Below are 13,423 nucleotides of genomic sequence, written 5' to 3'. Positions count from 1 at the left end.
ACATAACATTCTAGTTCTCCAACTTTGCAGACATGAAAGGGCCATATTAGATCTCTCTCGGTCATTTTGTGAAAGCAATTCCCTATGATCTGTGGATGCAATATTCAACTGTAGTGCCAAAAACCAAGTACTCTAGACATGGGCGAGCCATAGTGCAATTGTTGTGAAAAGACAGGGAAGTGAGGAGTGAATTCAACAAAAGAAACACAAGGTCTTCGAAAAGTATACTCTGTGAGAATAATCCAGTGAACTAATTGCACCCAGGATGATGAACCTGAACAAAGAGAGCTTTGTTATGATTGTGAGTTATCCAACTATGTCTAATTATTAGGTATTGGCTGGGTCAGAGCGCAGACAAGTAGCTCATCAGTATTGACCCCAAATAACACTACAAAAGTCAAATAATTTTCAATCATGATCCAACTGCAGCAAGTATTTTTACTACCGCCTTCATATTACCTTTCCCTCAGTGAAACATTCCTCTATGTTTCGACGTTATTTGGAGACATGCAGAACCATCTGGGAAAATATTTTGCAAACATCAAGCAACTTTTGGCAATACTATCATTTGGGGCTTAAATACATTGGGGGGGGGGGGGGGGGGGAGGGGGCTAATGAACTTTAAACCTTTGCAAAAAATATCCAAATTTCTTGGTAAATACTTTAAAGGAATTGTCTGGTGGAAGATTTTGATACATTGTCCTTGTAGTTATTATTTTTCTCTTTCTAACCATGTAAAAATTGTCCCCATTCGACGTTTTTGTCTTGTAGAAATCTGGTTTTCAAATTCACCAGTTTCTCACCAAAAGTACCGTTTGTTCGAACGCTTCAATATGGTGATTGACGTAGTGCTTGCAGATAGGCAAAACAGGCGACTTGAAGTTAGCACTCCCAATTCCGCAGCAAATAAACTCACGTGTAAACACATTGGATTGCCTCATATATATAACGTACATACTCGCGAACGTATATACTACGATGCTCAGTTGGTGTACTTGTATAGCGGTACACATAGTGCACTCACACTCAAACCACATTTCATTAACTGTTCTTCGAAATCGCTGAAATAAAATTCACGGATCAAATTAACAGTAAAAGGAAACTTGTAAAGTACTCGTTAAACCGAAAGATGAAACTTGGCGGAATCGATGTCATCGCAGAACTGTCCGATTGTAAACGTTACAGTAGCCTATACACGCGAACATCCTTCGCGCTGGAGCTGGATACCGCGATGTATAAACAACCAAGAGCCTGCTGTTAAAACTTATCTTGTGTTACACAAAGACCACGAAACCACCGATCTACTACATATATGGCGGCTTAAGGAGTTTTTTAAATCATATCTAATTTATAAGAAATTTCACCGGAAATTATTGAAGAAATTTACCGAATCGTTGTCAGAGCAGAATGTAGCACTGGGAAGCTTAGGCTTCGCAGAACTGTCCGATTGTCAACGTTTGAGTATAGCCTACATGCGAACATTTTTCGCGTTGGAGCTGGACAGCGCGATGTATAGCCTGAACAACTCAGAGTCTGCTGTTAAAATTTACCTTGTGTTTCACAAAGACCACGGAACCACCGATCAAGTACATGGCGGCTTAAGGAGTTTTCGAAAACATATCTAATTTTTAAGAAATTTCACCGGAAATTAAGGAAGAAATTTATCTGTATACAAACGCTGTTTTTGTTGTGATTACCGTATAGGTACTGTGCGGAGGGTGGGTTATGACGCAATCTGCTATGGCAGAGCTGACGTCACGTATTGTACTGTTCAAAACATATTTGAAATGTCTATCTATAACGATTAAAAAATCGTTTCTCTGTCAAACGCAACATTAGCGTTCTCATACTTTGACAACATGTTTGGAAAATTATTTACTATTTTTTAAGGTAACTTTTTTGGGCCACCAGACAATCCTTTTAAGACAACATTTTCTACCAGTGTGCAAATGCCTTTATGGTGGGTTTATGTATATAAATATAAATATATATATATATATGCATTCAGTAAGCTGTTAACAGACACCAAGATCCATGCACGTGCAAATGATTGCCATCTCAAAGTTTTGGCAGATAACTCTCTCTCTTTTCTGGTAACGACATTACTCATTGGTAACCGTAGTGAAATTGTAATGGATGTGTAATGAGCTGTAACTTACCCTTCCTATTATGCTTCCAACCTCCTGCAAATATCAAAGAAGAACAGAAAAGAAAAAACAAGGCATAAATCTTATGAAATACGACACACTGCAATCTTGACATTTCCAAAGGAAAATACTGCGATGGGATGGGTTGGATTTCATAGCTGAAACCATTTATTACGGATGATACTGAATTTGAAGAGCTCACATTCAAAGACTGTATTAATCACGAGATTGCCTGCCATACTGGGAGGCAAAACCACCAGTCGGGTACACTATCTTGTGACTTAATTGTTTAGCATCAGAATTTATCATTTCCATCTTTATGGGATAAAAGTTAGAGGGGCGTATTTTCGCCATTGAGGAATTAAGCCGCATTGAACATGATACGACCCAACATTACTAAATTTACATGCAGTAGTGTTTGCACAGATGCTGCATGATACTGTTTCAATTATACTGTGGAATTACAAACTTATTATGATGTTAAAGAGAAAACTTACTAAATGTGAGAGAAAGTGGGCAATTTCAACAACTGGAGATTCTGACCTTTTTCCTTCCTTCAATTTAGCGTTACAATATGAGGTGTTTTCGCTTAACAAACCCATATAAGCTGCATCTTGTATACATTGTTTATCACAAGTATCAGCTACAAAACAAACATTTGCTTCAAGTCGTTACATCTTCAAATCCAACTGTCCATTAAAGCAATAATTTTATCATTTGGTGTAATTCTTTCCCAAATTACAGAACCGCATGAGCTATTGTTAAATACTAATGAGCATGATAGGTTTTCTTTTATGCCAACTTTATATCATCCTCAATCAATATTAACCGTTCACACTGATCATGCTGTGCCCGTGGCATCTTCGTCACAGGAAGCAACGTTTCAAACATCTTGGAATCAGAGAGGAAAGTAAACATTACAATGTAACAACCCCAATTGGGATGTTGCACATACCTTTCCCTGCATGAGGAGCCGCATCGTTAACGTAACATTTGGCCCATCCCCAGCAGCCAGCTGGACATGATTGTCGTCAACGGACGACATCATCGTGGTTAGGTGTTGGTGCGGAATGTTGGCGGTGAAGCAAGGGTGTCCCGCTGTCAAATGGCCACTGATCTGTTGCGTAGCCAGCTTCGCTCTACACGGGATCCCTTCGATTTAAAACTGCCTGCGGAATAGCAAAAGAGAAGGGGGAAACGATCACAATTACGAATGATTTCAAGGTGCAGTCTGCCTTGAAGTTTCTACAATCTGTTGGTATTGTACTGTAGTCCCACGAACGATAACATACCCGAAATGATTCAATTCAATCCCACCCCTTTCCCCCCCCCCATTTGTCCCATACAGAAACACACAACAGATAGGGAAATAGAAACATCATTTCTAAAGTCTATCTAAAACCCTTATCAAGAAAGTTCCAAAAATTTGCAAACGTTCGGTTTATACATGAAAACAGAGGAAAACATCAACCTTTGTGAGGGAGAAAATGAGTCTGTACTGGATTAAGTTGCTAATCAAAGATGCACAAAGTAAAATTAGGATGCATCCAAATGGTTGTTGTACCATATCAAGAATCAGATTAAAGGATGTATATTACATCTAAATAGAGCGTTAAGATTACATAGATTGGTCAATATGATGCCAAACTTAAAACCAAATGTAAAACACAGCTTTTTTAAAGCTCTGCTATAATCTTTTCTCTCGCTGAAGGAAAAATTGTTCGGAATCTTCAAGCACATGTACATTTGAATTTGCATTTTGCATTTTGCAATGTAAGGTTTTTCTTGCCACATAGTGCAAAAACTGCTACGAAGTTAAAGAATGGAAAACTTGTAGACATATACATGATATAACAGAGCTAGATTTTTACATCCTTGAGACGTTCGTTAGCTTTTCATACATACATCAACACAGAGACGTGCTTAATATGGTGAGGACAACATTGTCCTGTATAACGTTGTACAGAAAGAGGAGAAAACCTTGGCAGAGAAATCTCCTACCGACATTGTACAGAATTACATGGAATGTGGGTAAATTATACAGAATTACATGGAATGTGGGTAAATTATACAGAACTACGTGGAATGTGGGTAAATTATACAGAATAACATGGAATGTGGGTAAAATTATACAGAATAACATGGAATGTGGGTAAAATTATACAGAATTACATGGAATGTGGGTAAATTATACAGAATTACATGGAATGTGGGTAAATTATACAGAATTACATGGAATGTGGGTAAATTATACAGAATTACATGGAATGTGGGTAAATTACACAGAATTACATGGAATGTGGGTAAATTATACAGAATTACATGGAATGTGGGTAAAATTATACAGAATTACATGGAATGTGGGTAAATTATACAGAATTACGTGGATTGTGGGTAAATTATACAGAATTACATGGAATGTGGGTAAATTATACAGAATTACAAGGAATATGGGTAAATTATACAGGATTACGTTTATTAGGTAGACAGGTTTTAATTTTGATCTTGCTATTGGTGAGCAGACGTGACAAGCTATGATACTGTAGATATAGTTTAACATGTACACAGCTGAAGGACATATTTGATGCACCCCATGTCAAACACCTACATTAGGTTTGGTTGAGGCCCCCAAGACAAGCGGGTCACCGTGGCTGCTAACTCAATTTAAGACACCTGCCAGTGTCACAATTCTATGCCACACCATTCTTCTAGGCTTTAAATAAAACAACAGGCTGGGATCTAAAGGGTAACGTTACTCCTAACTTCCCGCCAGGGAAACGTGATACTTTTTCCTGCAAATTCATTTACAGAACCAAATTCCATCCTCCTCGGCATCAATTGATCCTTTAATCAGCGAGGATGTTGACAAGTTACACCTGATAGATATATACAGTATGACTGCAGCGCTAGAAATTCAATTCCACAAAATGGAAAAAACAAAATTCTAGTTTGTAAACAGGAAGCTCGGCCATTTGAACATATATAGATCCTTACAACATTCTGGACACGATTAAAGTCATCAGGGTTGTTAAAATTCTCAGTACGTATCCGTACTAAGAATAGGTTATAGATGGGATGGCAAGGAGAGGGGAGAGGTACAGTGAGGGAAACGCGGTAAAGATTGACTGAAGCAAAGAGTAACCTACAAATGACCACACATTTGTCTAATATTGTCAACAACATCAAATATTCTGCACATGTATGCATTAAGGTACTGTATCTTACACAGTGTGCTGTGCACGCATTACAGTACATATAATGTGCGTACATGAAGTGATACCATCAGATCCCTATAAACACCCTTAAGAATGAGCCGAATTTGAAACTGAAAAGTCAGCAACAGATGTCATTCATCACATTATATTACTTCTTTCAAGAAACAAAACAGCGTGGAATTGATATCCCCTTTTTATAATACTAACCAAATAGCAACGATAGCAAAAACCGCTAGATTCTTTCAATGTGCCACCGTCAACTGGTCCTTTAGCTCTCCCCCTCCCTCCCCCTCCCTCCCCTCTCCCCAGCAAAGCAGAGAAAAATCATGTTAACCATGATGCAAATATTGACTGGTTTTCAAGTTCTTTGTCAAGGAGGAATGTATAACAGAATTTTGCAATACAAATGACTATTTTAGTCTACACAGAAATGTAACGATGAAGTTTTCAATATATATATGCACGCATGTTTGTTTACAGTACTAGTATAACAGAAACAGTGTACTGGTAAATGACAAATTTGATGCACATGGTGAATTCTTTTAATTACTTAATTAGCTCATGTCACTGTGCAGAGGAAGTTAGGTTCACAGCACTTTGAACTTGTAACATTTTCACTCTCGGTAACTTAAAGCAGCTTTTTACTTTGGTCGGAAATTTTTACAAATGCATACATTGTTCTTAAAATGAGATTACAGTCACAGATAACCTAACTGAGACATCCTTGTGGATTCTTTAATCAAATAAATCAAATTGTTTGAGTATAAATAATGAATTTGCTCCGATCCTCTACATTCCATCGGCTTTACACTGCTTTTCACGATTGTGTCAAACACGTACAAGAATTTTTTTTTTTTAATTTCACAATTTTTCGATTTTTTTATTCACTACTCGCAATGAAACTTGACTAGCCAAACTAATGACTTACTTTGTTATATACCGTAGGGTTTTCGAATGGACAAGCTTTGAATACTGACCAATTATTTCAACTCAAATAGCTGCTTTAAGGTTCCAGGGTACAGATAATAGCGGTTGTATCTACAAAGTTTACTGAGGGAACAACTACCAAAACAGATCTTTCATTAGAAACGACACAAAGGACCAAAACAAAACCCGCTTTTGATTTTGTTCCGAAGATAAAAGGCTTGAATGGATTCTTGATAAAAGGTGGTTGGATCAGCTTCAATGCCATTCAGGGTGTCACTAAACCTGTTATGTGAAAGGACACCTTTGTACTTGACTTACCTGATGGATCAACCTACGAGGTCACACTATTACTTTACAGGATTTTCAAAACAAAGTGGTGACTATGAACTGTTGTATAAAAGTTAGATAAAATAAAGCAAATTGTTGGTAAAAGTTCAAATGCCAGGTTTGTAACAACAAGCTACTTAGTAAATAGCATGTTGTTATAGCTCCATGTTGTTACAAAGCTGGCATTTGAACTTTTACCAAAAATTAGCTAGATTTGATTACTAGTTAGCTAATCTGTACTGATTGATCACCACACTATGTTTACCTATATGGTCTGATTCATTTTGAATAGTGGGCTGTGAGGTTTAGTTCTATTCTGAATCAATTTGATCTAGTGGACTGTTTTCAATTGAAGAATGGTGGTCTGGATGGAAACTAAAATAAAACATTCCTTGAGAAGAACAACATCCATGTTACCATACAGTATATGTATGTATGTATTTTAGATCCTCCTGCAAGCAGGAACTCGCGAAGAAGCCTCATTGGCTTATCAAAGCCGCAAGCTGACCGAAGTCAGTCTCTTACATTCATATTTAACGTCCATGATTACAAATTGTCAATTGTCAACAACTCTGTAATGACACATACATTAATCTTGGAGTGACTCAAACTCGGGATCGGGGATGTATATGACAATTGAGAACAAATTTGAAAGTAGGTTATATGGTTCATGTGTTCTTTTTGATACATGACTGTAACATATATATCTCTGACTATAATATAGATCCAAAAAAATATCATAAATAATTTGAGCTGGTACATAGTTGTAATAAGTTTGTACAGTAGCTTCCTGCTGCAACAATTAAGACATGTACGTCATAATTTATGTCAAAACTAATGAGTCATTTTATTCTTTGTCTTTCATTCACAGAAAAGAATGAACTTCTATCTCTGCTAGAATTTCAGCATATAATTTTACAAAGCTACAAAGTAGTTAAATTTTGTTTTCAAAGACAGATTATGTAAAATGGTAAAATTTACTGAAAATTACGGAAGATTTTGTCAGTTTTTGTACACAGGGACTAAATCCTAAAACTTTGATAGACATATTAGTACAAATTAAATTGATATGTGAGCTTCAAACACATGCACTATTCCTGACATGTATGTGAGATGTTGCTATATTGTGTTTACTTCCTCAATCAAAATGGTAGCCTTTAGTAAATACATCTTGGATAAAGACACAGCTCAAAACTAAAACAAACTTGACATACAATCTTAGCATGTTTAGTCCTCTCTGATCATTTTGATAGAGTTGTTTTCTTGCACATTTTGTCAAGTAAAATTTCCAACATCTAAGCAGTACTAATTATTCAACAAACAATACACCAACTGTGATCTAGAATCGGAACCCAACTAAATTCACCGCAAACAGTGATATGTCGCAAGAAGTTCAAAGTAAGTTGCTTACTGTACATAAGTACTGTGTATCTGTTGGAACATGCAACACTACACTTTTGTCAATCTATTACAATGCTTCCCTCCCTCATAAATATCCAGTAAAAAAATCTGCTGGCTTAATCATGAGTTCCACTTCATAAATTAATTGTGTCCTTATCGCTTCGTTACGCATGCTATCATTTGTACAATCAGAATTGGCTGGCTATGGACTACACAGTTAAATATATATTGTTGCCACAGCAACTATATCTACTGCAGCTCACTTGAAAACAATGGTAGACACTGTCCACTACTAAATAACAGAACATGCCATCCAAGAAAAGAGAACATCATTTCGGAGACCATGTACTACCTGATTAACTAAGCGATAATTCCTTGCCCCTGCAAATTTCGCTGACTGACATTTTGCAAAGATCCCCTCTGAGAAACAATCAGTCTCACATTCCTAAACTCGGGAGCTTGTAACTACGGCAAAGGATATGAATGAGATGCGGTGTGGAATTATAAGATCGGAAGTCAACAACACAGGAATTACACTACTACCTGCTCGTGTGTCTTTTAATTGTTCTTTTCCTGGATAAGTTTCAAAACACTGCTTAGAACTGTTAATTCATAACTAGCTACAAGAACAGATTGGAAGTATACGCCAAGGTACAGGTGTATCTCAAATAAAGAAAATAAAGCTGGGAATCATTCCAAGTCCCAGTATGAAAGAAACACAAATGAAGTCAATGGAAATTATACGCCAATGAAAGGATCCCTCCTTCATCATGCCTTACTAACAACACTTGCTACCTATCAGTGACTTGCACAGGATCACATAGATGACAGGAATTGGGGGTGGGGGTAGGTGGGGGGGTAGGGGGACAAGTGCCAAATTTCTGTTTAAAACTGATAATGTTAGGGGTATGAACCTTTAAGGTTGGTGAAATGTGATGACCTGGGTGAAGTAACTAAGTGGTACAGGAATTTAAACAGGCCATTCACTCCCACCCCCCTTCCCCCTTCCCCCCACTCTCCAAGACTCCACCAATCCTAATCCTTGAAAAACGATTTTAACATGATCTGTCAATAGTGCTAATTGATATGACTCATTAGTCGCAACAGTTCCCAGGAACTGGCACAGAGTCTGAATTTCATAAACTCGGTGATCGAAGCACACCACCTACTGGGAAAATGATAAAAGCAATCTTACATTACATTACTAACATAGCAGCTAGCTGGAAAGGGTTGTTTATCATAGATACAGTGAGTACCAATACTGTACAGTGTATCAAGGCATGCAGAGTTTCAATGCGTTGTTCCATATCATTTCTTTATTGAATCATGTATCATCATGACACAGCAATCATTTCCATGCTGATGACCTATGGAGTTTATGCTACTACCCCATAGGAAGAACTGTCTTTTATCACAGGTTCCCTTCTTATGTTACTATTTCGTCTGGATGTACTAGAAGCCTATGGGCATGTATTTTTCCCATGTCAAATATGCCTGTAAATCAACCTATCAGTGTTAAGGTCAAAAATGTTTCTGACAGATCATAAAATGCATCTCATGTTTTTTTTATATAGACAACACATAGTTTGACTCAGTCTGTGCATATTCTTGACATACTGTACCAAATCCAATGTTTTTGTGGGGTTTGTTTTCAATGATTTTCCCAAAAAATTGATCAAAATTAGATCAATATATACTAAACTTTTAACTTCCAATATACAATCGAGGAAAAAATAGTCCTGTGCAGAGGGAGAATACGACAAAATATTCCATCATCCTTGAAAACTTTGTAATACATATTAATGAGGAAAAAAATAGAAAATTGAGCAAGTTTGCAGCTACAACTTGAATGATGAAATTGAACTGCTTTGTGCATGTTTTGTGTGGGATGTAGGTGTATGACCTACTTTACTAATCCCACAACTCATGGTGAATTTGAACTTAGCAATATCAGATAGTCCTCCAAAGACTGGGAACAAATCGTTAGTACAGCGTGCATAGGTTGGCAGGCATGCACTAGAGTGCTTAGCAGAATTTGATACATGTTGTATGCCAATGGGCATTTACCTCAGTGCGCTCCATATAGCATGATTTTGATTGGACAACCCAAGAAAACTTGGCAGTCTGACACATAATTTGACAGTTGACTGTATTTGGTCTCTTTCCATCGCATCGTATCGTGTAGTATGGTAATGTATCACAGGTAGTGTAAAACATTCTCATATCATGTACACAGTTTCAACTGTTTTAATCGTATCGTTTCATGTCGTATGCTGTATCTACAGTAAAGACTGTAGAATTAGTGTGCTGATACTAATGTGAGAAAGTGTCATGTGAAAAGACATGTTGAGGAATGATGGGATGAAATTCACTAATTACACCCTCCTTTACCCTTCACTTGCTAAAACTTATAGGTTTTGGTACATGGTCAATAATTGCAATCTCCATTTAATTGAGTATTTCTCAGTAATTCCTGACTAAATTCAAACATCTACAGAAATAAAAGATCTTCAGATTTTTCTGTTTATGGTATTTGATCCAAAAAATAAAAAAATGCTTCATTTCAAATAAAGAAGTATAAGTCAAGGATTGATAAATAAACTCATTTGAATATTTTTACTCATTGCATTTATTAACCTGTGATTTATATCGAAGGGGTAACAGTGTCTGCATGAATGACTGGCCGTGTGGGGAGGATTCAATCAGGATTCAAAAAGTATAAATATATATATGCTCAATAACTTTTCTTTGGTGGCAAAAACTCCAGAATGAATGTCTTCTTAATCTTATTTGAAGTAATATGATAGGTTTTTTATAAAATTATTGTCCAAATTTGCCCCAAAAAAGCTGATTTTAATTTAGAATATTCAGCCCTCTGAAGGAGTATATTTCCAGGAAAAGACCTGTGGCTTAATGAAGCCTCCCTACTGAAGATTCTTACATCACAAAGTCTCATGGAATATTGCTATGACAGACATGCTAGATGTGTTCATGGTAGTATGTAATATGCTGTCTACTGTATATATAGTTTAACATCCATGGTACTGTAGTATACAACATACTCAACAAGGAGGAGAGGGCTTTAACTTTCTTTAGCTCACTGACTATCAAACAAAGACAACTAGAAACTGCTATGCAATGTAACTTGAAAAACCACAAACCTTGACCTAACCGACCTCCTTCCAAATGACTAAAACCACCTTCATACAAACCCACAGGATTAATCACAATTTAAACTCATATGAGCATTATCAGAAGGCACTCAGACATTACATATGTTCTAACTGTATGGTGAAAGAGGGATGCAATGCTGCTGGTTGAAAGGTCTACAATTAAGTAACCTTTTGGTTGTAACTTCGGGAGGACATTTTGTGGATTCTGTTTGCTAACTAATAAGTTCCAAAAACCATGTTGCCATGGACGACAGAAGTTTCATTTGAAAAGAAGATTAACAAATGTTGAGAATGACTGATACACCATGTTTTCGTGCTGTTGGTTTTGTGACAAAAGCAAGAAAACAAAGTGTATCAGACATTCTCAACATTTGTTTATCTCCTTTTTGTCGTTGTTTTTTGTTTGTAAACGATTAATGCGAGAAATAATTGTAGTGTCTGGGTGACAATGTTTTTGTTGAATCAAAAATAATTGTTAATAATAATGAAATATACTCATTAATTTATAACATTCAATTGCTAAACAATCTCAGAGGATGTCTAAATAAGTGCTTTGTGATCCATTGTAATCTGTTTCGTGGTTGGTAGGCCTGGTGAGGTTGTGCCGTAATATTGACATAAACACAAACAAGCTGCTTCAATACATGTTTTAATGTGAAGGTTTTCTTAAAAATTCTTTTCTCTCTGACAGTACTAATGACAAGTTCAATTTCTGTGCTTTCATACCTCTAGCATACCCCCCCTTTTTGGGGAGGGGAGGTAGTGGGGGGATGGTGGGAATGGGACAGAGGGAGACATCTTTTCCCTTTTTCTTGATGATAAATGTACCGTTGCTTTGTTGATCACTGTTGTTCTCCTATTTTTCTACGACATAAATGTCATAATAAATTTTGGCTTCATCCCATTGCTTATTTAATATTTTGTGAATTTATGATATAAGAAAGCAAATTTAAACAAGCAGTTTCATTGATTCTAACTGCAAACATTTGTCATTTTGTATAATTTGCGGCTTGGAAATCAACAAACCTAACATTGGTTGAAGTGAAACCACTTATCTAATTTATTGGCAATCGAACATATATGTAAACACACAGATGATTACAAACACACTTTAGAATGTTGTTGACTCTACAAATCTACGATGTTCAGATGGAAAATGATAACTGAACCGTCTCATTTTGACATTGCCTATATCCGAGAATTTCGGGAAATAATCAGCTGGTTTTCAAGTTCTCAATAACACTGGTTTTCAAAGCATAAGAATTCAAGAAGAAAATGATTTGGAAGTTTATTTTAAATTATTATAGATTTAATTAGAAATTTACAGCACTTATAACAAAAGCTGGCATGTAAATAGATCAAAAGAAGATAAAAATGTATGTGTGTGTATATAGATATTAATATATAAACATATATATATATATAAATATATATATATATATATATATATATATATATATGTATATATATAGATATATATAATATATGTCGTATGTGTATACATATATATATGTCCTATATGTATATGTGAATGTATATACATAAAAAAATACAAACAATGCTTTACCTGAATACTAGGTGTTCACAACGTCAGCTCAAAATCTCTCAAGTCCAACCGAGTTAAAAATATATCTCACAGAATCTTATGAACTTTCCAGGACAGATTCAATCATTCTTCTTACTTCCTTGCAATTATTGTCATAATTTTCTCTTTTCCACCGAAAATGAATCACACCATCAGAACTGTCAAATTGAAGAAGCTTTTAATACAACAACAGGTTCAACAAAAATCCCTTACCTTGTCCTAACTTTGAAAGTTAATAATGAACAACCTGCACAGAGCTCGGACATTCCTTGCACGACTGAGCGAAACACAAATGGCAAAGCCTCCCTTACCAACATGTACTACTCACTCACTACAGTTATGCTGGCAGGTTAGAAGAACCTCACAACAACAGCAGCATGCATTGAATACTACTGACTCAGTTCTTGTCAATTGTGAGTAGCTAGCGTCCCACTCAGACAACAACGCACGGAGATAGCTAACTGGCTAGGGTCTGCTAGCAGCTGTACTGCTAGAAATCTGCATTTGGCCTCCAACAAGCAGTGGAAAGACATGCCTGGCAATTAAGTGTTCCCAAGCAAGACCTAATTTGATTTATGTAGGAGGTAACTGTCAAATGGAAGCCCTTCTCAGATTCCAGTACAGGCGCTCTGTGTGAGGACCATCATG

The 13,423-nt window shown here is 36.4% G+C and overlaps 1 protein-coding gene across 8 annotated transcripts in view; it reads right to left on the bottom strand.

Annotated features, from left to right (window-relative positions):
- Positions 1–13,423, bottom strand: part of LOC139966596 (poly(rC)-binding protein 3-like) — a 188,434-nt gene that overhangs the window by 101,513 nt on the left and 73,498 nt on the right. For 4 of the 8 annotated variants that reach the window (XM_071969790.1, XM_071969792.1, XM_071969793.1 and 1 more), the window contains 2 exons: positions 3,103–3,316; positions 2,160–2,183 (listed from right to left, as the gene is read on the bottom strand). In XM_071969790.1, the coding sequence (XP_071825891.1) occupies positions 2,160–2,183; positions 3,103–3,195 (117 nt within the window). In that variant the 5' untranslated portion in view covers positions 3,196–3,316. Of the gene's footprint in view, positions 1–2,159; positions 2,184–3,102; positions 3,317–12,757; positions 13,338–13,423 lie in introns of those variants that run through there. The other 4 variants (XM_071969795.1, XM_071969789.1, XM_071969796.1 and 1 more) reach the window with 4 other exon arrangements.

This window comes from Apostichopus japonicus, chromosome 4 (assembly GCF_037975245.1).
Source record: "Apostichopus japonicus isolate 1M-3 chromosome 4, ASM3797524v1, whole genome shotgun sequence".
Lineage (NCBI taxonomy): Eukaryota > Metazoa > Echinodermata > Holothuroidea > Aspidochirotida > Stichopodidae > Apostichopus > Apostichopus japonicus.
Note: the sequence above shows the minus strand (reverse complement) of the source record. Positions and strands in the feature narration are given on the sequence as shown.